This window comes from Salmo trutta, chromosome 37, assembly GCF_901001165.1.
Source record: "Salmo trutta chromosome 37, fSalTru1.1, whole genome shotgun sequence".
Lineage (NCBI taxonomy): Eukaryota > Metazoa > Chordata > Actinopteri > Salmoniformes > Salmonidae > Salmo > Salmo trutta.
In genome coordinates this window covers 7,121,692-7,148,661 of record NC_042993.1, presented here as the reverse complement: position 1 = coordinate 7,148,661, position 26,970 = coordinate 7,121,692, and the positions used below count along the sequence as shown (strand labels likewise).

The 26,970-nt window shown below is 42.4% G+C and overlaps 1 protein-coding gene across 3 annotated transcripts; it reads right to left on the bottom strand.

Moving 5' to 3' along the window:
• Window positions 1–172: 172 nt before the first annotated feature.
• On the bottom strand, window positions 173–17,907 carry LOC115176552 (nuclear factor 7, brain). 3 transcript variants are annotated; one of them, XM_029736609.1, is made up of 6 exons: window positions 17,394–17,907; window positions 4,802–4,897; window positions 4,097–4,330; window positions 3,939–4,003; window positions 1,888–2,003; window positions 173–1,662 (listed from the first exon to the last, which is right to left on the bottom strand). In XM_029736609.1, the coding sequence occupies exons 1-6, from the start codon at window positions 17,829–17,831 to the stop codon at window positions 1,094–1,096; spliced, it is 1,518 nt and encodes a 505-aa protein (XP_029592469.1). In that variant the 5' UTR covers window positions 17,832–17,907; the 3' UTR covers window positions 173–1,093. The 3 variants fall into 3 exon arrangements, with proteins under 3 accessions (XP_029592469.1, XP_029592467.1, XP_029592468.1); XM_029736607.1 differs by lacking the exon at window positions 17,394–17,907 and adding an exon at window positions 8,295–8,921; XM_029736608.1 differs by lacking the exon at window positions 17,394–17,907 and adding an exon at window positions 8,295–8,921 and having other exon boundaries at window positions 1,888–1,997.
• Between the last annotated feature and the right edge of the window lie 9,063 nt (window positions 17,908–26,970).

Genomic DNA, 26,970 nt, shown 5'->3' with positions numbered 1-26,970 from the left:
AGTTTTTATTTTCTTGGCTTTTTTCTTAGCATAGCCATTAACTAGCTGTAATTATTAAGCGCTACCAAAACTTAATGAAGCTGGTTACTAGCTAGCATAGAATCTGTAGTTAGCTGTCTGTAAAAGTGACTGTTTTCCCCGTGAGAAAAAAAACCGGTCAAAAACAAGGTAATGAAGGCGGTACCAGTGCCAAGTCAGAATGTATTTTTTTATTTTAACTACTAAATATTACATTATTACATCCCCCCTTCCGCCCCCTCCTCAGATTGTGCACTACTGGCAGGCCTGGAAGCGCTACATTGGCAAAGCCGGGCATGGTAATTAATAATAATTTGGGGTTGCTTATATTTATCTTGTTACACACAAGCGTTTATTGAAAATGTGTTTTTTGCAAATCCCAACACCCCCTGAGACACCCGCAGGGAGTGGGGTCACGGCCAGTGTCGCCATTGTACAGCGCCCCTGGAGCAATTAGAGTTAAGTAAAGTTACCTTGCTCAAGGGCACAGGAACAGATTTAGATATTTATTTTTATTGGGAAACAAAACTTGGGGGACACAAAGTCTATCTGTAGGGGCCATGCCCGACTTTGCCAACCCATAGCGCCGGCGATGTTTGTCCACAAAGCATAACCCTGCCTTCACCAACAAATACATGGTAAGATTACTTAAAAAAGACACCACAAAGCAGTTATTAACAGAATATGCCCCTAACGTCAACAATAAAAAATTTAAAAAGATTTTAGAAAAGGATGAACTCAAAATTGATAATTTGATAAATCTAGCTAGTAAGTAGTTCCTGAAATTCTCAACATAATCAAGAAAGGTAGTGGACACCAGGGCCAGGTCCCCAGCAAGCAAAATTTGGCATGTGACTTCTATCCAAATTACAACTTTTTTATTTATTTTTTGGTTTAGAACATGCCACATAACTATACTATATAACTACCAACTGGTCTACCAAGAAGACATCATGGAAAGTAAGTACTATTTTATACATCCTTTTCTGGTTACTAAAAAGACGTGAACAAAACCTGACCATGACGTCAGAAAATATATCATAATGACGTCATTGCAACCAGTTTGCCCACTGGGTCAGTACCAACAGACAGTCAGTGGGTTAGTGTTGCGGCCCTCCATGTACAGCCCGGGGCAGAGGCATAAGGAACACGGGGAGATGAAGCTGCACCATGAGGAGTGGAGGAGAACCATGCTGTCTGCATCATAGAAGGACACCCTCTCCCTGTCACAGTCTAGGTACAGCCCCACCCTACGAGGCCCGACCTGGGCCTCAGCCTGAGTACCTGGGTCACCACCAGCAGCCATCAGGGGCGTCTCCACACCATCATGGCTGAACACCAGGCCCTTCTCAGGCTTCAGGTGCAACATTATCTCCCTCTCTGGAGACAGGACAGACTCTTTGCCGGCATCTTCCTTCACCTTCAGCCCCACCCCCCAGTCCAGCTTCCCCCCCACCTCCACTTCCCAGTAGTGCTGCCCTGTTTGGACGGTTTCTGTGGAGACGACGGTGGTGGTGGCGGCGTAGTCACGGTAGTACTTGAAGCCGAAGCCACCCTTCCGGTCTGCGTGCCTGACACTGGCCCCACCCTCTGATACCTTTAAATAGGGATCATCACTGCTGCTAAGGGTGAGGCGCACAGGAACTGAGGGGAAGAGTTCAACAGACAGAGAGAAAGATGGAGTTAGAAACACACACTTTCCCCTGTTCTCTTCCTCACCTGGTTTCCCCAGTGAGTCCTCATTCTCACCTGGTTTCCCCAGTCAGTCCTCACTCTCACCTGGTTTCCTCAGTCAGTCCTCATTCTCACCTGGTTTCCCCAGTCAGTCCTCATTTTCACCTGGTTTCCTCAGTCAGTCCTCATTCTCACCTGGTTTGACGACCTTTAGCATCTCCTTCCACATGCAGAAGGGCAGGTGAGTCTCGTAGAGGCCGAGATTGAGAGAGTCAGGGGTCACAGACAGACCTCTAACCCTTGACCTGTAACTGAGACAGACAGGGTTGAAACCACCACAAAAAGTTCACCATTTTGGAGTTAGACTGGCTGGACCAAACATTTCCTATCAAAGCAATACTTCATCGTAGGGACACTGGTGGCCATATTGGTCTAAAAGACACAACACATCTCTCAGAAGGCAATCCAGGACATATACATACAGTACCAGTCAAAAGTCTGGACACACCTACTCATTCCAGAGTTTTTCTTTATTTTTACTATTTTCTACATTATAGAATAATAGTGTAGATATGAACACGAGGAAATAACACATGGAATCATGTAGTAACCAAAAAAGTGTTCAACAAAACAAATCCAAATATATTTTATATTTGAGATTCTTCAAAGTAGCCACCCTTTGTCTTGATGACAGCTTTGCACACTCTTGGCATTCTCTCAACCAGCTTCATGAGGTAGTCACCTGGAATGCATTTCAATTAACAGGTCTGCCTTGTTAAAAGTTAATTTGTGGAATTTCTTTTCTTCTTAATGTGTTTGTGCCAATCAGTTGTGTTGTGACAAGGAAGGGATGGTATCCATAACATAACCCTATTTGGTAAAAGACCAAGTCCATATTATGGCAAAAACAGCTCAAATAAGCAAAGAGAAATGACAGTCCATTATTACTTAAGGACATGAAGGTCAGTCAATGTGGAAACTTTCAGGAACTTGCAAAGTTTCTTCAAGTGCAATCGCAAAAACCATGAAGTGCAATGATGAAATTGGCTCTCATGAGGACCGCCACAGGAAAGGAAGACCCAGAGTTACCTCTGCTGCAGAGGATAAGTTAATTAGAGTTAACTGCACCTCAAATTGCAGCCCAAATAAATGCTTCACAGAGTTCAAGTAACAGAAACAACTCAACATCAACTGTTCAGAAGAGAGTGCGTGAATCAGGCCTTCATGGTTGATTTGCTGCAAAGAAACCACTACTAAAGGACACCAATAAGAAGAACAGACTTATTTGGGCCAAGAAACATGAGCAATGGACATTAGACCGGTGGAAATCTGTCCTTTGGTCTGATGAGACCAAATTAGAGATTTTTGGTTCCAACCCCTGTGTCTTTGTTGTGAAATGCAGAGTCGGTGAACAGGTGATCTCCTCATGTATGATTCCCACCGTGAAGCATGGAGGTGTGATGGTGTGGGTGGGCTTTGCTGGTGACACTGTCAGTGATTTATTTAGAATTCAAGGCAAACCTAACCAGCATGGCTATCACAGCATTCTGCAGCAATACGCCTCAGATACCCTAAAATGTAATCAAACAATGTTTACTTCGGAAAGAAGTATGTTCAATAGTAAACTAATTTTAGCAGCTGCGTAATATCATGGCGAGCAAACACGAATTTCCCAGACTGTGTCCTTCTACTAAAACTGATATTTCTTATTCATTTTGAAGTTACAAGCCTGAAACCTTGAACATAGACTGCTGACACCCTGTGGAAGCCATAGGAATTGCATCCAGGGAGCTACTTTTCAATATGACCTTTCTCTTGCAATTCTATGAGGATGGTCTCTCTCTCAAAAAAAATTCTGGTTGGTTTTTCTTTGGACTTTCTCCTGTTATATTCTCCTACATTATTTTAACATTTCTATATACTTCAATGTGTTTTCTTTCCAATGGTACTAAGTATATGCCTATCCTGGCTTCAGGGCCTGAGCTACAGGCTGTTTACTTTGGGCACGTCATTCAGACAGGAAGAGGAGAAAAAAGGGGCATAGCCCTAATTAACACTTTTGGGGTTACTACATGATTCCATATGTTATTACATAGTTTTCATGTCTACACTATTATTCTATAATGTAGAAAATAGTACAAATAAAGAAAAACCCTTGAATGAGTACGTGTGTCCAAACTTTTGACTGGTACTGTATATTTGCTCATGTCATTGTATTCATGTGTGTATATTTAATGTTTTTGCACATAGATTTGGCTGTGTCCTTCATCTTCATCCCCTCAATAACAGGAAGGCCTCTTTCACTCCACCACTGTGAACACACACACACACACACATCAAATGACTAATTATGAACAGGCAGACCCCAAGACAACCAGTAACTAGACTGTGAGACTCCTCTCACCTCTAGAAAGTGGTCAGACTCAGGTATCTCCAGAGCAGACTGCAGAGTCACTTCCATCTCCCTCCCAATCATCAGCCTGTTCTCTATCACACAATCATTCTTCAACATGGCCGCCACAGTTGTCTTCTCTTCCCTCTCCTGCTCCTCCTTCAACTCCTCCTCCCTCCTCCTCAGGAACTGGTGCAGCTCCTCAAAGCAGGAGGAGATGTGAGCCGTGAGGCTTTTAGACTTCTCCTGTGATGGGATGGAAATGTTTGACTGTATGACACACAACTTTCTTCAAGCTTTACAAAAGTCACATTCACAGATTAGTAAATTATTCAATACAATAAATACATACAATACAACTTTATTGTCCATTAGTTACAGCCAACAGAAATGTGTCTTCTGCTCCGTTCTCAACCCCCCCAAGACAGCACACATCACATATACAGTTGAGACGAGCACAGGGTCAAGCTGCAGTGCAGCGCCACTGGATGGAGAGTATGTTGTGGCGTTAAGGGCCTTGCCCAAAGGCACAACAGTATGGGAATGTCTTGAGAATGTGAACCCAGCAGCCCTCCAGTTGCCAGATCAATTCAGTTAGTTTTGGGCAAGATTAAATCTATTAGTGTGGTTGGGTTGATAATTGACATGTTCTATGCAGTGTTGCATGTTTTCTGGACTATGTGTAGGTGTGAGTGAGAGCGACAGAGATGCCCTCACCTTGGTCTTGATGATCTCAGAGGCCTGCTGTTGGTTCAGTCCTTCTATTTCACGGTTCTCTTTCACCAGGAACCCCAGAGCTCCCCTCAGAACGTTCTAACAACACAGAGACCAGGATTCAATCAAATGCCCCCCTACCAAGCAAGCAAATAAAAAAATGTAATGTAATCTACTCATTTTGCAATGGGGCAGAGATACATTTTTGCCATTTTAAAGCTAATTTCCTGCAATTCTACACATTTTACAGTGACTTATGCCATGTTAATGATATCTGAGTGAGAGTGACTAACAAAATCAATGGAGGCACCCTGGAGGTCAGAACCCCTGGGCACGTGCCCTGCGTGCCTGGTCGGTATTCTGCCAACTAACTGACCCTCATTAACTGGTCAACGATCGGTAAGAAAATGTCCAACCAGTAAAATGATGTGACCAACAGAAAATACTATCAGAGATATGTATATAATGACGAGATTATGTTTCCGCCCTAACAATGGGAGTCGTCCTAAGGCGGGAAGGCAGGCGACAAGATTAGGCCCAAAATTGAAAGATGAACTGAGGTCCACACTCAAGTCGGTTGTTGTAATGTACCTTACAGTTGGATGCCAACCGCCATATCAAGACCAAATAAGAATTAGAAGCCTGAAGGAAGGAGGAGAGATGACTAGAAAATAATTTGGTTTACCGTTTTATCTGTGGATTAATTGTCGGAGTAGAGGACCTTGTGCATTTCAGGTAAAATAACAACCCAATGTTTATATCCCAGGACAAATGAGCTAGCAACAGCAAGCTAGCTAGCTAAATTGCCATAAAATGTTTATTGCTTTTTGACCTGTCCCCAAATTAATATAATTGGTTTTGATATTTCAACCTGTGTTACCTGATAGTGTCTGGTGTGGGGGGACAAAATCAACATGTGCGATGGCGCACTCAGACGGTCAGAATGTTAGGCACTGCATCGCAGTGTTGCGGCGACAATACAGCCTGGGGTTTGATCCCAGCGGTGTCCAGGTTAGGGGAGGGTTTGGTCGGGGGGGCTTTCTTGGCTTATCGTGCACTAGCGACTCCTTGTGGCGGGCCGGACAAGCAAGCGGGTGTTAAGAAGAGCGGATTGGTGGGTCATGTTTCAGAGGACGCATGACTCGACCTTCGCCTCTCCCAAGCCCGTTGGGGAATTGCAGCGATGAGACAAAATCGTAATTGGATTTCACGAAATTGGGGAGAAATAGGGGGGTATAATAAAAATAAAAAAAGTCTATAGCCTATTATTGAACATGCTATTCCTGTAATGAAGCAGCTAATTAAACGTCATTCTTAAACATTTGACAAAATGAAATTCGCGGAAAACACAGTTCTAAACAGCGCATCTAATGCAAGCAGTTCAATATGTGAGTGAGATGAAAATCTCCAGGTTGGGTTGTTAATACGACTAGGATTGTGCCTTTTGCGTCTGGACAACAAAAGAAAGTTGATATGAAAACCAATAGAACAGGAGAGAAATGCTGGTTAATGGCATCAGGAAGTCTTTATAAAATAATTGCCTCCACGTTTCTATGGATGGATTTTCGCAAAGGCTACTTTGAAGCAAGGTAAGACATGCCTCATTATTTACTAAAATGTTTAAGTTTCAAACAATTTTGGGGCCTCCCGAGTGGCGCAATGGTTTAAGGCACTGCGTTGCAGTGGTGTGTTTCCTCTGACACATTGGTGCTTCTGGGTTAAGCGGGCATTGTGTCAAGAAGCGGCTCAGCTGGTTTGTGTTTCTGAGGACGCACTGCTCTTGATCTTCGCCTCTCCCGAGTCCGTATGAGAGTTGAAGCGATGGGACAAGACTGTAACTACCAATTGGGGGAAAAAAGGGATATAAAAAAGGTTTCAAACAATTTTACTGCCTCAAGCTCACATTGCAAAGTGGTGGGTGATGCGCTGACAGTCAACGGTAGGCAGGCTATAGCCTGTGCATCCAAATGGTGAATGGGAGGCGCGCTTTACGAGTTGAGATTGAGAAATATAAATAGCTACTTTTTAATCGTCGCCACAAGTTTTTAAACACACTGTGGCAAAGAAGGGGGTCGAGTGATAAATGGCAGATATGTGAGAGCAGAACTAATAAACGGGCTCTGCCCTCTCACTAAAATGGCCACTCCGATCAGAACTACAGATCACAAAATGGCCGACCGCCAATACAATTCCCAGAAGCAAGGGGAACGCTCAGAAGGTGGGGCTGACCCACAGATAAGGGGTCAAGACAAACCAGGAGGAGAGAGAGGAAGGGCTGGGAGGATCTGTGAACCATAGAGAAAGAGACAATATATATCGGCTGGATTTACCATGAATGAGCTGGACTGTTTGGACTTACCTGTTGGCGTTTGGACCTGGACCTACCGAGAACCTGATTTGTGTACTGAACCCTGCTATCCTTGATCTCGCCTGCGGCCTGGGTGGACCCGGATGGAATAACAAGCACTGTCCTGTTCGAAAGAACTCTCATTCTGGGGTGATTTTGGTGACGGTTTCTCGCCTAATTTGTGAGAAACTCTCCTAACCTTGAAGAGGTTTGTCACAACACGATTACATATAGAATTGTTATTTGTTGGGCTTACAAAAGCAGGTTTCACTCCAGTAGCCTACTGGCTTTTTGAGGAGCTACTCTCATGCTGTCTGACAGGTGGTAGGCCATTCCGCTCCTCAAACTAGGCTCTCTGTATGTGTGATAAATAAAATGCATGATGACTAACGAAAATACAAATGAGCCAATTTAATTCCACAAAATTATGCAAATCAACCTATAGACCGATAAACTTGACTGGTCAAATGTGTTTTCGGCAGCTTTAACGGTTAACCGTTAACATCCCTAGTTGGGGGTACCCCTAGCGACCGGGGGCTCTAAGTGACTGCTTATGTCGCTTATGCCTTTTTATTTATCTCACATACAGAGAGCCTGGTTTGAGGAGCGGAGTAGTCTACAATGCACCACCTTTGACATCTAAAGATAATTTTCCACTTGAGGCGACATCGGCAGCGTTAACAGCGTTAATGATCTCTGAACATCTGGGAAATTGACTTTAAAAGGTGCATTGTCGGTATGCAATGCCCTTATCTACAACACACTTCTGATTGAATGCTGGCCAGAGAGCCAACAGGGCTCCCGCACAGATACATACCACAACACTCCTTGTGACAGAGAGAATGCATGGCATGTAGCCTACTTTGGCATGGGTTTAACAGTGTTTACAGATTTAAAGATTATATTTATGACAGAGAAAGAGCAAGATTGAAAGAGGGAGATTGAGAGATTTTGCAAGTTTAATCAGGTTATTTATTGTTATATAGAACATTAAAACACAAATTGAGGAAATTCAACATCTGTAGATTTGGAAACCTACAGGCAAGCAAAGTTATATAATAAACATCTCTTACCTTTTAAGAGGTTCACACAGCAGTAGAAGTACAATTATGAGGTTTAAAAAAACTGTGCTGCCATAGATCTACACACCTTACTGATCTTTGCTGCCTCTTTCACAGGTGTGAACGTGTGTCCCCGGTGCTTTTCTCCATCTCTGCAGATCACACACACCAACCTCTGGTCTGTCTCACAGAACAACTTGAACTTCTCGTCATGCTCTGGACACACCAGCTCTGAGGCTACAGTGTGTCCCTGCGGTGCCTCTGGTTCCCTCGCTGCGAGGCCGCTCTCCTCCTCCTCTCGGGCCGCATTTGCAATATTGGTCAAGACACGGTGAGCCCGGAGATCCTTCTGGCTGAAAGGGCCGCGGCACTCTGGGCAGCGGCTCTGGCTCTTCGCTGAGCTCCGCAACAGGTGAGCGCTGATGCAGGGGCGGCAGAAGGTGTGGTCGCACGGTAGACTCACCGGGTCGGTGAAAACGCACAAGCACACTGGGCACTGGAGCTGCTCGGACAGGACTGATGTCATATCTGTATTAAAGTTCTGGTACACCTTTACTATTATTTCAATGTTTTTCTGTCTTTGAAAACCTCACTGTCTTGATCCTCGGTGCTCAACAGGTGAAGAAAGACAATAAAGTTTCACTTATAATTCCCTTTGTTCAGAGTTCATACGTCCACAACACATTCTCTCACACCCTGTAAAACCGGCTGGACTGGAAATGTTCATGTTGGGGCCATCTGTTTAGGCCTAACTAGTCTTAGATAAGAGGAACCCCTATGAAACCTGTTACCACTGCCAGGCTATTGGTTCATTCCTAGGCTACCTATCAAATGTTTGGAGTAACACAATACCATAGTGTAACACTCTATAGTGTGCCTCTTCAGGCTTTCCTCCTGGACAAGCTTATCCTATTGAGGCCCAAGATAGAGCCAGTCAGCATACTACACCAATCCATCCACTTACTAAAAATGCTAAAGTAGGCTAGATCAGCATTAGACAGACTTCTATAAGCAATCTTTAAAGTGAAATGAGTGATTTTGAACAGGTTTGGCTCTGCCATGGTTTTAAACACCCCAAACTTTGAAGGACATTGCTGTCACGCCTGCTTCTGCTTCCCCTTCCCCTCTCTGGCACTCGAGGGTGCCAGGCTGCCCTTCATTACGCACACCTGTCACCATCATTATGCGCATCAGTGCTCATTGGACTCACCTGGACTCCTTCACCTTGTTGATTGCCCCCTCTATATCTGTTTGTTCCTCAGTTTTGTTCCCTGTGTCAGCATTATTGTTGTCATGTCGTTTTGTTCCCTCTGTCCAGACGCTGTTCTTGTTTTGTTTGATGTCCGTTTTCCATTAAAATGTTCACACCCATGTCCGTTTTCCATTAACCTCTCTAGGGTAGGGGGCAGTATTTTCACATCCGGATAAAAAAACATACCCGATTTAATCTGGTTATTACTACTGCCCAGAAACTAGAATATGCATATAATTGTTTGATTTGGATAGAAAACACCCTAAAGTTTCTAAAACTGTTTGAATGGTGTGTAAGTAAAACAGAACTCATATGGCAGGCAAAAACCTGAGAAGATTCTGTACAGGAAGTGCCCTCTCTGACCATTTCTTGGCCTTCTACACTCTCTTTATTGAAAACAAAGGATCTCTGCTGTAACGTGACACTTCCTGAGGCTCCCATAGGCTCTCAGAAGGCGCCAGAACGTTGAATGATGACTCTGGTGTACCAGGCTGAAAAACAGTAGCGCATTTGGTAAGTGGTCAATCTGAGAACAATGAGACGGCCGCGCGCGTGCACGTGAAGAGTCCATTTTAGATTTTGAGTCTTTGAACGGAAAGGACGTTTCCCGGTCGGAATATTATCGCTTTTTTACAAGAAAAATCGCATAAAAATTGATTTTAAACAGCGTTTGACATGCTTCGATGTACGGTAATGGAATATTTTGAAATCTTTTGTCACGATACGCGTCGGCGCGTCACCGTTCGGATAGTGTCTTGAACGCAAGAACAAAACAGAGGATATTTGAACATAACTATGGATTATTTTGAACCAAAACAACATTTGTGGATGAAGTAGAAGTCCTGGGAGTGCATTCTGACGAAGAACAGCAAAGGTAATCCAATTTTTCTTATAGTAAATCTGAGTTTGGTGAGTACCAAACTTGGTGGGTGTCAAAATAGCTAACCCGTGATGGCGAGCTATCTACTCAGAATATTGCAAAATGTGCTTTTGCCGAAAAGCTATTTTAAAATCGGACACCGCGATTGCATAAAGGAGTTCTGTATCTATAATTCTTAAAATAAATGTTTTTTGTGAACGTTTATCGTGAGTAATTTAGTAAATTCACCGGAAGTTTGCGGTGGGTATGCTAGTTCTAAACGTCACATGCTAATGTAAAAAGCTGGTTTTTGATATAAATATGAACTTGATTGAACAAACATGCATGTATTGTATAACATAATGTCCTAGGAGTGTCATCTGATGAAGATCATCAAAGGTTAGTGCTGCATTTAGCTGTGGTTTGGGTTTTTGTGACATTATATGCTAGCTTGAAAAATGGGTGTCTGATTATTTCTGGCTGGGTACTCTGCTGACATAATCTAATGTTTTGCTTTCGTTGTAAAGCCTTTTTGAAATCGGACAGTGTGGTTAGATTAACGAGAGTCTTGTCTTTAAAATGGTGTAAAATAGTCATATGTTTGAGAAATTGAAGTAATAGCATTTCTAAAGGTATTTGAATATCGCGCCACGGGATTCCACTGGCTGTTGAGTAGGTGGGACGATTTCGTCCCACATACCCTAGAAAGGTTAAATGTTCACACCCTGTACTTGCTTCTTGTCTCCAGCGTCGGTCCTTACAAAATGCTGACACCACTATTTGAAGCACCAGGGAGTTCTTGGTTTTTGGGGGTGAAGTCGGGTCCTGGTGCTGCTGCCGATGGAACCGGGGTTGCCTCAGCTGGCTCGTCGGGCTTCCACGCCTTAGCTGGCTCGAGAGAGTTCTTTGCCTCAGTTGGCTCGGCAGGCTCCCATCCCAAGCCATGCCTCAGCGGGCCCATCAGGCTTCCACGCCTCAGCCAGCTCCCCGGGCTCCCACTCCTCAGCGGGATTGTCAGGCTTTCATGCCTCAGCCGGGTCATCAGGCTCCCAAGCCTCAAACAGCTCGTCGGGGTTCTACGCCTCAGCCGGCCAGTCCAGCACCCAAGCCTCGGCCCATCAGGCTCACCCAGGTGGGACGCCAGGTGGCGCCACTAGATGGGGGGTACTGTCACACCTGCTCCCACTTCCCTTCTCTGGCGCCAGGCTGCCCTTCATTACGCACACCTGTCACCATCATTACGCGCATAAGAGCTCATTGGACTCACCTGGACTCCTTCACATTGTTGATTGCCCACTCTATATCTGTTTATTCCTCAGTTTTGTTCCGTGCCAGCATTATTGTCGTCATATCGTTTTGTTCCCCACGCCCCAGATGCTGTTCTTGTTTTGTATGATGCCCGTTTTTCATTACAATGATCAATCCATGTACTTGCTTCTTGTCTCCAGTGTCGGCCCTTGCAATTGCATTAAGTAATCTTTTAACTATGTTCTGTTACATCACGCAGTCTTTGGGTATGATCACAAAATGTTCCCCCGAGGACGCCTGTTAAATATGCATATACTGGTTCAACAACACCAGTGTGTATGTAAAGAAGGGGACTTAGTTAAATAGACTACATTAGTTCTGAAGATACTTTCAGAATGAGGGTTGCTATAGCTCTGCTGGTGTTGCTGTTATGTCTGTCTGGGGCATGGGCTCAGGGAGAGAGTGGAGGGGTCAGAGAGAAAGAGAATGCCATCACTCAACTGGGTTACAGTGAAGGGGAGAGAGCAGGGAGAGAGCCCAAGAACTGAGGCTACAGAGACAACCCACGGACAGTCGACCGACTAGACCACCACCACTTCTGGGCTGAGCTAAAATAGTTGAGAGACATGGTGGTTGAGCTGGAGAGGGATAATTTATTAACCTTTATTTTAACAGGGTGTCATATTGAAAGTCTTTTTTTCAAATGTGCCCTGCACAATACAAACACACACATCTATACAAAACACAATAAAATACTAAATTACAAAACATGATCATAAAATTCTAACACATTCCCCACCAATGTTTTAAATTCCCTAAAGGGGAACGAGCAATCAAGCCTGAGCCCTGCAACACATTCAAGCCTGAGCCCCCCTGGAACACATTCAAGCCTGAGCCCTGCAACACATTCAAGCCTGAGCCCTGCAACACATTCAAGCCTGAGCCCTGCAACACATTCAAGCCTGAGCCCCCCTGGAACACATTCAAGCCTGAGCCCCCCTGGAACACATTCAAGCCTGAGCCCCCCTGGAACACATTCAAGCCTGAGCCCCCCTGGAACACATTCAAGCCTGAGCCCCCCTGGAACACATTCAAGCCTGAGCCCCCCTGGAACACATTCAAGCCTGAGCCCCCCTGGAACACATTCAAGCCTGAGCCCCCCTGGAACACATTCAAGCCTGAGCCCTGGAACACATTCAAGCCTGAGCCCTGGAACACATTCAAGCCTGAGCCCTGGAACACATTCAAGCCTGAGCCCTGGAACACATTCAAGCCTGAGCCCTGGAACACATTCAAGCCTGAGCCCTGGAACACATTCAAGCCTGAGCCTCCCTTGCAACACATTCTGTGGAAATCAGAAGCCACCCATGGAACTTCTCGTCATGCTATCCAATCATGCTATCCAATCACTATCCAATCATGTGCTCTTGTACTGTATTCTATTGTTTTGACCTTGACCAGTGTTGTCAGATACATCAGAAGTTTCTGCAGGAAGGTTTTGTAAATAAACAGAAGGGAATGCTGCTCTTTTCTTACATGCAGAGGTCAACCCACCTTTTGATACAATACACAATGGTGAGTTCTAAAATGATCACCAGTAATGAATCAGAGGGCACAAAGGAAAACAGCATCTAGAGGTTTAAGTGTAGATGCTGCTGTGTCTATGTAGTAAACTAAAACAGACATCAAATTGGCCTGGACTACTTCCTTTCTATTATCAAAGACAGTCATTTCAAGATCATGGGACCTAGAAAAATAGCATGTATTTTGTTTTGTTTGCATTAAGTACTAACTTACGATCCAAGCGTGATTTCTGTAGCGCTTGGAAATCAGACTGCAAATGTGAAAAAAGCTTGGTTTACAGATGGTGCAGCAGAGTACAATACTGTATCATCAGCATAAACATTAACAGAAAAATGTTCACAGTATTTCCAATGTTGTTGAAATACCGTGTGAACAATAGTGGCCCCAGAATCGAACCCTGGGGTACCCCTTTATGCACTTCAAGAAATTCAGATTTTACCCTATCTGTCACAATAGCCTGAGCCTGAGCCCGGAGAGGTCTTCTGGTCAGGCTCCGTAGACGGGCACATCGCTCACGAGTATACTACTCGCCAATGTCCAGTCTCTTGACAACAAGGTAGATGAAATTCGAGCAAGGGTTGCCTTCCAGAGAGACATCAGAGATTGTAACATTCTCTGTTTCACAGAAACATGGCTCACTCAGGACACGCTATCAGCGTCGGTACAGCCACCGGGTTTCTTGACGCATCGCACCGACAGAAACAAACATCTCTCTGGTAAGAAGGGCGGGGATGTATGCCTTATGATTAACGAGTCGTGGTGTGATCATAACAACATACAGGAACTCAGTCCTTTTGTTCACCTGACCTAGAGTTCCTTACAATCAAATGCCAACCGCATTATCTACCAAGAGAATTCTCTTCAATTATAATCACAGTCGTGTATATCCCCCCCCCCAAGCAGACACATCGACAGCCCTGAAAGAACTTCATTGGACTCTATGTAAACCACATATCCTGAGGCTGCATTTATTGTAGCTGGGGATTTTAACAAGGCTAATCTGAAAACAAGGCTCCCTAAATTTTATCAGCATATCGAATGCGCGACCCGGGCTTTCAAAATTCTGGATCATTGTTACTCTAACTTCCATGAAACATATCTCGCCCTCCCTCGCCCTCCTTTCGGCAAATCTGACCATGACTCCATTTTGTTGCTCCCAGCCTATAGACAGAAACTAAAACAGGAAACGCCTGTGCCCAGGTCTGTTCAAACTTGGTCCGACCAATCTGATTCCACGCTTCAAGATTGCTTCGATCACATGGACTGGGATATGTTCCGGATAGCGTATGTATGACAACAACATTCAAAGATTACTGTTCATCGATTACAGCTCAGCATTTAACACCATAGTACCCTCCAAACTCATCATTAACCTCTTATGGCTAGGGGGCAGTATTTTCACGGCTGGATAAAAAATGTACCCGATTTAATCTGATTATTAGTCCTGCCCAGAAACTAGAATATGCATATAATTATTAGCTTTGGATGGAAAACACTCCAAAGTTTCTAAAACTGTTTGAATGGTGTCTGGGAGTATAACAGAACGCATTTGGCAGGCCAAAACATGAGAAGATTCTGTTCAGGAAGTACCCTGTCTGACCATTTCTTCCCCTTGTTGATTCTCTCGATCTCTGCTGTTACGTGACACTTCCCACGTCGCCAATGGGCTCTCAGAGCCCGGGAAAAACCTGAATGACGTAATTCAAAGCCCTGGCTGAAACACACGAGCGCTTTTGATAAGTGGTCTATCAGCAGACAAAAGGCTTAGGCACGGGCACTGCCCGCCCCCGCCTTTCTGTTTTTCCCTCAAGTTACAGACACGCAGATTCCCGGTCAGAATATTATCGCTTTTCTACGAGATAAATTGCATAAAAATTGATTTTAAACAGCGGTTGACATGCTTCGAAGTACGGTAATGGAATATTTAGAAATGTTTTGTCATGTTATGCGCCATGCGCACGACCATGATTTACCATTCGGATAGTGTCTAGAACTCACGAACAAAACGTCGCTGATGGAACATAACGATGGATTATTTGGGACCAAACCTACATTTGTTATTGAAGTAGAAGTCCTGGGAGTGCATTCTGACGAAGAACAGGAAAGGTAAGACCATTTTTCTTATAGGAAATGTGATTTTGGTGAAGGCTAAACTGGGTGGGTGTCTAAATAGCTAGCCCGTGATGGCTGGGCTATGTACTTAGAATATTGCAAAATGTGCTTCATCCGAAAAGCTATTTTAAAATCGGACATATCGAGTGCATAGAGGAGTTCTGTATCTATAATTCTTAAAATAATTGTTATGCATTTTGTGAACGTTTATCGTGAGTAATTTAGTAAATTGTTAGTAAATTCCCCGGAAGTTTGCGGGGGGTATGCTAGTTCTGAACGTCACATGCTAATGTAAAAAGCTGGTTTTTGATATAAATATGAACTTGATTGAACAGACATGCATGTATTGTATAACATAATGTCCTAGGTGTGTCATCTGATGAAGATCATCAAAGGTTAGTGCTGCATTTAGCTGTCTTCTGGGTTTTTGTGACATTATATGCTAGCTTGAAAAATGGGTGTCTGATTATTTCTGGCTGGGTACTCTGCTGACATAATCTAATGTTTTGCTTTCGCTGTAAAGCCTTTTTGAAATCGGACAGTGTGGTTAGATTAACGAGAGTCTTGTCTTTAAATAGCTGTAAAATAGTCATATGTTTGAAAAATGGAAGTTTTCGGATTTTAGAGGAATTTCTATTTCGCGCCACGCCCATCATTGGATATTGGAGCAGACGTTCCGCTAACGGAACATCTAGATGTAAGATGTTAAGCTCGAGACCCTGGGTCTCGACCCCGCCCTGTGCAGCTGGGTCCTGGACTTCCTGACGGGCCGCCCCCAGGTGGTGAGGATAGGAAACAACCTCTCCACCCCGTTGATCCTCAACACTGGGGCCCCACAAGGGTGCGTTCTCAGCCCTCTCCTGTACTCCCTGTTCACCCATGACTGCGTGGCCATGCACGCATCCAACTCAATCATCAAGATTGCAGACGACACTACAGTGGTAGGCTTGATTACCAACAACGACGAGACGGCCTACAGGGAGGAGGTGAGGGCCCTCGGAGTGTGGTGTCTGGAAAATAACCTCACACTCAATGTCAACAAAACAAAGGACATGATCGTGGACTTCAGGAAACAGCAGAGGGAGCAGCCCCCTATCTACATCGACTGGACAGTAGTGGAGAAGGTGGAAAGTTAAGTTCCTCGGCGTACACATCACAGACAAACTGAAATGGTCCACCCACACAGACAGCGTGGTGAAGAAGGCGCAACAGCGCCTCTTCAACCTCAGGAGGCTGAAGAAATTTGGCTTGTCACCAAAAACACTCAAACTTTTACAGATGCACAAGCGAGAGCATCCTGTATCACCGCCTGGTACGGCAACTGCTCCGCCCACAACCGTAAGGCTCTCCAGAGGGTAGTGAGGTCTGCACAACGCATCACCGGGGACAAACTACCTGCCCTCTAGGACACCTACACCACCCGATGTCACAGAAAGGCCAAGAAGATCATCAAGGACAACAACCACCCGAGCCACTGCCTGTTCACCCCGCTATCATCCAGAAGGCGAGGTCAGAACAGGTGCATCAAAGCTGGGACGGAGAGACTGAAAAACAGCTTCTATCTCAAGGCCATCACACTGTTAAACAGCCATCACTAACATTGAGTGGCTGCAGCCAACATACTGACTCAAATCTCTTGCCACTTTAATAATAAAAAATTGGATGTAATAAATGTATCACTAGTCACTTTAAACAAGGCAACTTTATATAATGTTTACATACCCTACAATACTCATCTCATATGTATATACTGTACTCTATACCATCTACTGCATCTTGCCTATGCCGTTCGGCCATCGCTCATCCATAGATTTATATGTACATATTCTTATTCATTCCTTTACACTTGTGTGAATAAGGTAGTGGTTGTGAACTTGTTAGATTACTTGTTAGATATTACTGCAGTCGGAACTAGAAGCACAAGCATTTCGCTACACTCGCATTAACATCTGCTAATCATGTGTATATGACCAATAACATTTGATTTGATTTGATTCGAGTTCTACTATTGAGTTCTGAAACCACAGTGCCCAGGCCTATTGAGGACAATTTACTCAGTAAAATAGAATGATCAACTGTGTCAAAAGCCTTTGACAAGTCCAGAAAAACTGTGCTGCCATAGATCTACACACCTTACTGATCTTTGCTGCCTCTTTCACAGGTGTGAACGTGTGTCCCCGGTGCTTTTCTCCATCTCTGCAGATCACACACACCAACCTCTGGTCTGTCTCACAGAACAACTTGAACTTCTCGTCATGCTCTGGACACACCAGCTCTGAGGCTACAGTGTGTCCCTGCGGTGCCTCTGGTTCCCTCGCTGCGAGGCCGCTCTCCTCCTCCTCTCGGGCCGCATTTGCCATATTGGTCAAGACACGGTGAGCCCGGAGATCCTTCTGGCTGAAAGGGCCGCGGCACTCTGGGCAGCGGCTCTGGCTCTTCGCTGAGCTCCGCAACAGGTGAGCGCTGATGCAGGGGCGGCAGAAGGTGTGGTCGCACGGTAGACTCACCGGGTCGGTGAAAACGCACAAGCACACTGGGCACTGGAGCTGCTCGGACAGGACTGATGTCATATCTGTATTAAAGTTCTGGTACACCTTTACTATTATTTCAATGTTTTTCTGTCTTTGAAAACCTCACTGTCTTGATCCTCGGGTGCTCAACAGGTGAAGAAAGACATTGAAGTTTCACTGTCGATTCCCTTTGTTCTGTAACGATCGTCTGTTGAAGGGAACCAAAGCGCAGCGTGGTGAGTCTTCATTATAATATTTAATAATAAGAAACACTTTAACAAAAGAAACAAACGAAAGCCAACAGTTCTGTCAGGTCACAATGTACAAAACAGAAAATAACTACCCACAAAACCCCAAAGGAAAAAGGCTGCCTAAGTATGACTCCCAATCAGCGACAATGATGTACAGCTGTCCCTGATTGAGAGCCATACCAGGCCAAAACAAAGAAATACAAAGCATAGAAAAAAGGACATAGAATGCCCACCCAAATCACACCCTGACCAAACCTAAATAGAGACATAAAAAAGGCTCTCTCAGGTCAGGGCGTGACATGTTCAGAGTTCATACGTCCACAACACATTCTCTCACACCCTGTAAAACTAGCTGGACTGGAAATGTTCATGTTGGGGCCATCTGTTTAGGCCTAACTAGTCTTAGATTAGAGGAACCCCTATGAAACCTGTTACCACTGCCAGGCTATTGGTTCATTCCTAGGCTAGCTATCAACTTTTTAAAGCAACACAATTCCGTAGTGTCCCTCCAGGCTATCCTCCTGGACAAGCTTATCCCATTGAGGCCCAAGATAAAGCCAGTCAGCATACTACACCAATCCATCCATTTACTAAAAAGGCTAAAGTAGGCTAGATCAGCATTAGACAGACTTCTATGAGCAATCTTTAAAGTGAAAAGGAGTGATCTTGAACAGGTTTGACTCTCCCATGGTTTTAAACACCCCAAACTTTGGAGGACATTGTATGAACTAATACTTTACCTGTGTTCTGTTACATCACACAGTCTTTTGATATGAACTCAAAATGTTCCACCAAGGACACCTGTTCAATTCCCAACGTATTGGTCCAACGACAGCACTGCATTCAGAAATGATTCAACCCACTTTACTTTTCTACATTTTGTTGTGTTACAAAGTGGAATAAAAATGGATTTAATTGTCATTTTTTTGTCAACGATCTACACAAAATACTCTAATGTAAATGTGGAAGAAAAATTCTAACATTTGTACAAAATCTATTAAAAAATAAAACACTAATATATGTTGATTAGATAAGTATTCAACCCCCTGAGTCAATACATGTTAGAATCACCTTTGACAGTGATTACAGCTGTGAGTGTTTCTGGGTAAGTCTTTAAGAGCTTTCCAGACCTGGATTGTGCAACACTTGCCCATTATTCTTTAAAAATTTTGTCAAACTCTGTCAAATTGGTTGTTGATCATTGCTAGACAACCATTTTCAGGTCTTGCCATACTGTCGATTTTCTAGCAGATTTAAGACCAAACTGTAACTCGGCCACTCAAGAACATTTACTGTCTTCTTGGTAAGCAACTCCAGTGTACATTTGTCCTTGTGTTTTAGGTTATTGTCCTGCTGAAAGGTGACTTAATCTCCCTGTGTCTGGTGGAAAGCAGACTGAACCAGGTTTTCCTACAGGATTTTGCCTGTGCTTAGTTCTATTCCATATCTTTTGTATGCTGAAAATCTCTCCAGTCCTTAATAACTGTTTTCCAAGCATACCCATATATGATGCAGCCACCACTATGCTTGAAAACATGTAGAGTGGTACTTAATGTGTTGCATTGGATTTGCCCCAAACAACACTTTGTATTCAGGACAAAAAGTGAATTGCTTTGCCACATTTTTTGCAGAATTACTTTAGTGCCTTGTTGCAAACAGGATGCATGTTTTGGAATATTTGTATTTTGTACTGGCTTCCTTCTTTTCGCTATCAATTAGGTTAGTATTGTGGAAACTACAATGTTGATCTATCTTCCGTTTTCCCCTATCACAGCCATTAAACTCTGTAACTGTTTTAACCATTGGCCTCATGGTGAAATCCCTAAGCGGTTTCCCTCCTCTCCGGGAACTGAGTTAGGAAGGATACCTATATCTTTAGTGACTGGGTGTATTGATACCCCACCCAAAGTGTAATTAATAACATCACCATGCTCAAAAGAATATTCAATGTCGGCTTTTTTTTACCCATTTACCAATAGGTGCCCTTTGCGAAGCAATGGAAAACCTCCCTGGTTTTTGGTTGAATTTGTGTTTGAAAATCACTGCTTGACTGAGGGACCTTAAGGATAATTGTGTGTGTGTTGTACAGAGATGAGGTAATCATTTAAAAAGCATGTTAAACACTATTATTGCAGTCTATGTAACTTATGTGACTTGTTAAGCACATTTTAATCATGAACTAATTTAGGCTTGCCATAAAAAGGGGTTGAATACATATTGACTCAAGACATTGCAGCTTTTCATTTTTAATACATTTGTAAACATTTCAAAACCATAATTCCACTTTGACATTATGGGGTATTGTGTTTAGGCCAGTGACGACAACACCTCAATTTAAAAATTGTTTTATTCAGGCTGTAACACAAAAATGTGGAAAAAGTCAAGAGGCGTGAATACTTTCTGAAGGCCCTGTATCCAGTAGACTACATTAGTTCTGAAGAGACATTGTTTCAGAATGAGGGGTGTTGTAGCTCTGCTGGTGTTGCTGTACTGTCTGTCTGGGGTACATCAGTGTTAGATCTTCCAGAATCACCTTTATTCAAATATATTTGCATGTACAGGAATTTGACTGTGTGAAATGAAGCTGGCACAATAAACAGAATATACAGACAATAAACAGAATATACAGACAAACAGAATATACAGTGTGAAGAAAATGAGATAATGTGAAGAGACAGCCTTGAAAATGTTCATATTGTCTCGTGTCATAAATAATCCTTGGTTCCTGCCTTTGCTTGGTAAAGATATGGGGGGGGGGGGGGGGGGGGGGGGGGGTGGACATGACCCCCTCCTTAGGACCATCTGTCAGAACGCCCAGAATATGGTCAATAAGTTAAGATAGGAGACGGTGCCAGACACATGCAGGAACCAACCCTATGAGCCATGCCTATGTAACTTGTCTGTGTCAGCAGTATATAAGAGATCAAATGGGACTGGCCCGACAGAGCTGACTTCTGACCGGTACTTTATGCATCTAAGTTTGACTGTGACCTCTCCAGCTTGCTGACAATAAAGAATTATTCATTTAAGATTGACTTTGAGTGTCCCTGGTGTTGAATTTCCATGACAACAGACAAACAGAATATACAGACAAACAGAATATACAGACAATAAACAGAATATACAGATAATAAACAGAATATACAGACAATAAACAGAATATACAGACCAACAGAATATACAGACAAACAGAATATACAGACAAACAGAATATACAGACAATAAACAGAATATACAGACAATAAACAGAATATACAGACAATAAACAGAATATACAGACAATAAACAGAATATACAGACCAACAGAATATACAGACCAACAGAATATACAGACCAACAGAATATACAGACAATAAACAGAATATACAGAACAACAGAATATACAGACAACAAACAGAATATACAGACAACAAACAGAATATTCGCTCTGGATAAGAGCGTCTGCTAAATGACTTAAATGTAATGTAAAATGTATACAGACCAACAGAATATACAGACAAACAGAATATACAGACAAACAGAATATACAGACCAACAGAATATACAGACCAACAGAATATACAGACCAACAGAATATACAGACAAACAGAATATACAGACCAACAGAATATACAGACAAACAGAATATACAGACAATAAACAGAATATACAGACAATAAACAGAATATACAGACAAACAGAATATACAGACAATAAACAGAATATACAGACAATAAACAGAATATACAGACCAACAGAATATACAGACAATAAACGGAATATACAGACCAACAGAATATACAGACCAACATAATATACAGACAATAAACAGAATATACAGAACAACAGAATATACAGACAAACAGAATATACAGACCAACAGAATATACAGAATATACAGACAATAAACAGAATATACAGACAAACAGAATATACAGACCAACAGAATATACAGAGAAACAGAATATACAGACAAACAGAATATACAGACAAACAGAATATACAGACCAACAGAATATACAGACAAACAGAATATACAGAGAAACAGAATATACAGACAAACCGAATATACAGACCAACAGAATATACAGACCAACAAAATATACAGACAAACAGACCAACAGAATATACAGACCAACAGAATATACAGACAAACAGAATATACAGACCAACAGAATATACAGACCAACAGAATATACAGACAATAAACAGAATATACAGACCATCAGAATATACAGACAAAAAGAATATACAGACAACAAACAGAATATACAGACAAACAGAATATACAGACAAACAGAATATACAGACAAAGAGAATATACAGACCAACAGAATATACAGACAAACAGAATATACAGACAAACAGAATATACAGAACAACAGAATATACAGACCAACAGAATATACAGACAAACAGAATATACAGACAAACAGAATATACAGACCAGCAGAATATACAGACCAACAGAATATACAGACAAACAGACCAACAGAATATACAGACAATAAACAGAATATACAGACGAACAGAATATACAGACCAAAAGAATATACAGACAAACAGAATATACAGACAAACAGAATATACAGACAAACAGAATATACAGACCAACAGAATATACAGACAAACAGAATATACAGACCAACAGAATATACAGACCAACAGAATATACAGACCAACAGAATATACAGACAAACAGACCAACAAAATATACAGACCAACAGAATATACAGACCAACAGAATATACAGACAAACAGAATATACAGACAAACAGAATATACAGACCAACAGAATATACAGACAAACAGAATATACAGACCAACAGAATACACAGACCAACAGAATATACAGACAAACAGACCAACAGAATATACAGACCAACAGAATATACAGACAAACAGAATATACAGACCAACAGAATATACAGACCAACAGAATATACAGACAAACAGAATATACCAACAGAATATACAGACAAACAGAATATACAGACCAACAGAATATACAGACCAACAGAATATATAGACAAACAGAATATACAGACAAACAGAATATACAGACAAACAGAATATACAGTACTCCCTCCATCAGTCTGGTTCCTCCCAAGGTTTCTTCCTACATGGAGAGTTTATATTGCTGTAAATAACATGTTTTTGCTCGTGATTCTTGCCCAGGTTGTTTCTAAACATTTCATGGCTAAGCATTTTTTTTAAAGCATTATGCACGATATAACATTACACTGATGAATTGATTACCTTAATGTTTATTGATGGGGTTTTTCGACCTAAGCAGCTGCAGAACTATCCACCATTGGGGCCAGAGTAAGAGCTAGTGAGGGAGAGGTGGAGGAGCTGAAGAGAGAGAATTCAGGTAGCAAACATACAGTATGTCTAACTATGAACGAGGGATTTGTTTTCATTGGTTGAAATAAGGATCAACTGACGTTTGTTTTGCTCCCCATGATCCCAGTACAAGCGGCAGAACTCTCTGCCATGGGAACCAGGATGACAGCCAGAGAGAGAGAGGTGGAGCTAGAGAGAGAAAATGCAGGTGTAGTGCTGAATAATATTTAACAATCTACATTTAATAAATCTGACCATCTGACTCCATTTAATTTTATAGTAAAACCATTGTCACTGAAATTTTCGAATCCCACTGATAATAATTAACAATCAATAAGCCTTGACTAATCCCCAAGGTTTGTAAGACACTGGGTTAAGAATAATTAGGCAAGGACTCAGCTTTCTGCAAAAGGTTTGTACAGTTTATTCAGAGAACGTTCTGAGGTCCAAATAACAAAGACATTCATTTTATGCTAACTCTCCACTTACGCACATACCTCCACACAAACAGTAGATATCCTACGCACATCCATACACACGAACAGTAGGTGAATAGTATCCCTCCCCAGACTTCTCACCACTGTTAATCACTATCCAGCGCTGCCTGTTCCTTTCCCCCGAGATTAGGGGGACCTTGAAGGTTACTCCCTGTTTTCTCCTAAGTCTCTCCAGGTCGGGTCAAACACATGTCTACAGTTCCCTTAGTCTAACTTACACACACACACATTTCCCTTCCTCCTGGATCTTCTACTAGATCTAATGGGACTTACGTTCAGTACTTTAATTATTCATTACACATGCTACATAACTATTAATTACTAATCAGTTATGTTTCAGGGATGGATTCTTTATTCATTTACCTTTATTATATAATTCCCTTATCAACCATGTCCCCTCATTGTGAGTTTAGCTGATTAAGATCAGTAAATGAGTGGTAAATACTTATGGCAAATGTATGGAACATTTATAGATTCACTTACAAGGCATAACGTTTAAGTTACAAGGCAATACTGACATTAACAAAGCATAATTCTAGGCATGCTGATCTAAGGTTATTTTTTTTAGACACAGCATGAACTAATCAGACCCGCAAGGCCACAGGCCTATTGGCTAACCTAAGAGAGAGAAGCATTTTCAAGCAACCTTTTTCTATGGGCCGGATACAAGATAAGAGGAAGAAGAAATGACTTTCATTCCATGCATACCAGATCTGACTTGTTTATATTCAAAATCAATTGTTGACCAATCCCCAGACCAAACCAAAGATTATAAAAATAAGATATCCAATGAGATCGGACCAGCCAACATCCTCTAGGAAGGGGGTTCCATCTATTTATGATGGCCTGAGGGGGGTGTGCCAAGTACAGTAGATAGCTGAATTCCTAAAGACAATAAAACCTTCATGCATACAGTGTTGAGAGTTCACCCTAAACAGTTACAAGTTACCACAGAGATCATACATCCATATACAGTTGAAGTCGGAAGTTTACATCCACTTAGGTTGGAGTCATTAAAACTTGTTTTTCAACCTCTCTACAAATTTCTGGTTAACAAACTATAGTTTTGACAAGTCGGTTAGGACATCTACTTTGTGCATGACACAAGTAATTTTTCCAACAATTGTTTACAGACAGATTATTTCACTTATAATTCACTGTATCACAATTCCATTGGGTCAGAAGTTTACATACACTAAATTGACTGTGCCTTTAAACAGCTTGGAAAATTCCAGAAAATGATGTCATGGCTTTAGAAGCTTCTGATAGGCTAATTGACATCATTTGAGTCAATTGGAGGTGTACCTGTGGATGTATTTCAAGGCCTACCTTCAAACTCAGTGCCTCTTTGCTTGACATCGTGGGAAAATCAAAAGAAATCAGCCAAGACCTCAGAAAAAATTGTAGACCTCCACAAGTCTGGTTCATCCTTGGGAGCAATTTCCAAACGCCTGAAGGTATCACGTTCATCTGTACAAACAATAGTACACAAGTATAAACACCATGGGACCACACAGCCGTCATACCGCTCAGGAAGGAGACGCGTTCTGTCTCCTGGAGATGAACGTACTTTGGTGCGAAAAGTGCAAATCAATCCCAGAACAACAGCAAAGGACCTTGTGAAGATGCTGGAGGAAACAGGTGCAAAAGTATCTATATCCACAGTAAAACGAATCCTATATCGACATAACCTGAAAGACCGCTCAGCAAGGAGGAAGCCACTGCGCCAAAACCACCATAAAAAAGCCAGACTACGGTTTGCAACTGCACATGGGGACAAAGATTCTACTTTTAGGAGAAATGTCCTCTGGTTTGATGAAACAAAAATAGAACTGTTTGGCCATAATGACCATCGTTATGTTTGGAGGAAAAAGGGGGAGGCTTGCAAGCCGACGAACACTGTCCCAACTGTGAAGCACGGGGGTGGCAGCATCATGTTGTGGGGGTGCTTTGCTGCAGGAGGGACTGGTGCACTTCACAAAATAGATGGCCTCATGAGGATGGAAAATGATGTGGATATATTGAAGCAACATCTCAAGACATCAGTCAGGAAGTTAAAGCTTGGTTGCAAAGGGGTCTTCCAAATGGACAATGACCCCAAGCACACTTCCAAAGTTGTGGGAAAATGGCTTAAGGACAACAAAGTCAAGGTATTGGCGTGGCCATCACAAAGCCCTGACCTCAATCCTATAGGAAATTTGTGGGCAGAACTGAAAAAGCGTGTGCGAGCAAGGAGGCCTACAAACCTGACTCCGTTACACCAGCTCTGTCAGGAGGAATGGGCCAAAATTCACCCAACTTATTGTGGGAAGCTTGTGGAAGGCTACCCAAAACGTTTGACCCAAGTTAAACAATTTAAAAGGCAATGCTACCAAATACTAATTAAGTGTATGTAAACTTCTGACCCACTGGGAATGTGATGAAAGAAATAAAAGCTGAAATAAATCACTCTCTCCTATTATTTTGACATTTCACATTCTTAAAATAAAGTGGTGATGCTAAGACAGGGAATGTTTACTAGGATTAAATGTCAGGAATTGTGAAAAGCTGAGTTTAAGTGTATTTGGCTAAGGTGTATTTAAACTTCCGACTTCAACTGTAGATGGCATCTAAGTTCTCCTCAGAGAACAACTTCCAGATAGATACCAAACATGGATGTAATAGTGTTGTAACACACATTTCTGTCGTCAATTCTCTGGTTACTGTTAGAGAGAAATAAATGTTGTCCTCTCAACCGAGGAGGGCTGTCCAGACCCTAAAAGTATTGCTTTTTGTTGGGCCATTTGCAATGCGGCCAAAGGTGACAGAGAGCACACAAGTTAGGGCTGGGCCAACACAGGTAAGACAAACAGATGTTCAGAAAAGTCTCATCTGTCACCTTGTCTTGCAAAAAAGTACCTGCTATTTCTTATAGCAATGGGAGCATAGAATACCTTTCTCTACAATGCTCACAAATTAATGATAATGTTTCTCCCCAGTGTTGAGACCAAAGGTGTCTTTGCTAGTTTAAGTAACACTGTAGGACCATTCAATACTGACACCACCCTGGTTCACACAAACATCATCACCAACATCAGCCAAGCCTATAGCCCAGTTACAGGTACTGCCTACACCAATATACACTGA

Coding starts and splice junctions, on each gene's coding strand:
- LOC115176552 (XM_029736609.1), bottom strand. CDS start 17,831: ATGACATCAGTCCTGTCCGAGCAGCTCCAGTGCCCAGTGTGCTTGTGC. Junction 4,898..17,393: donor AGGCAGCAAAGATCAGTAAG/GTGTGTAGATCT, acceptor CTGTGTTGTTAG/AACGTTCTGAGGGGAGCTCT. Junction 4,331..4,801: donor CTGAGATCATCAAGACCAAG/GTGAGGGCATCT, acceptor ATCCCATCACAG/GAGAAGTCTAAAAGCCTCAC.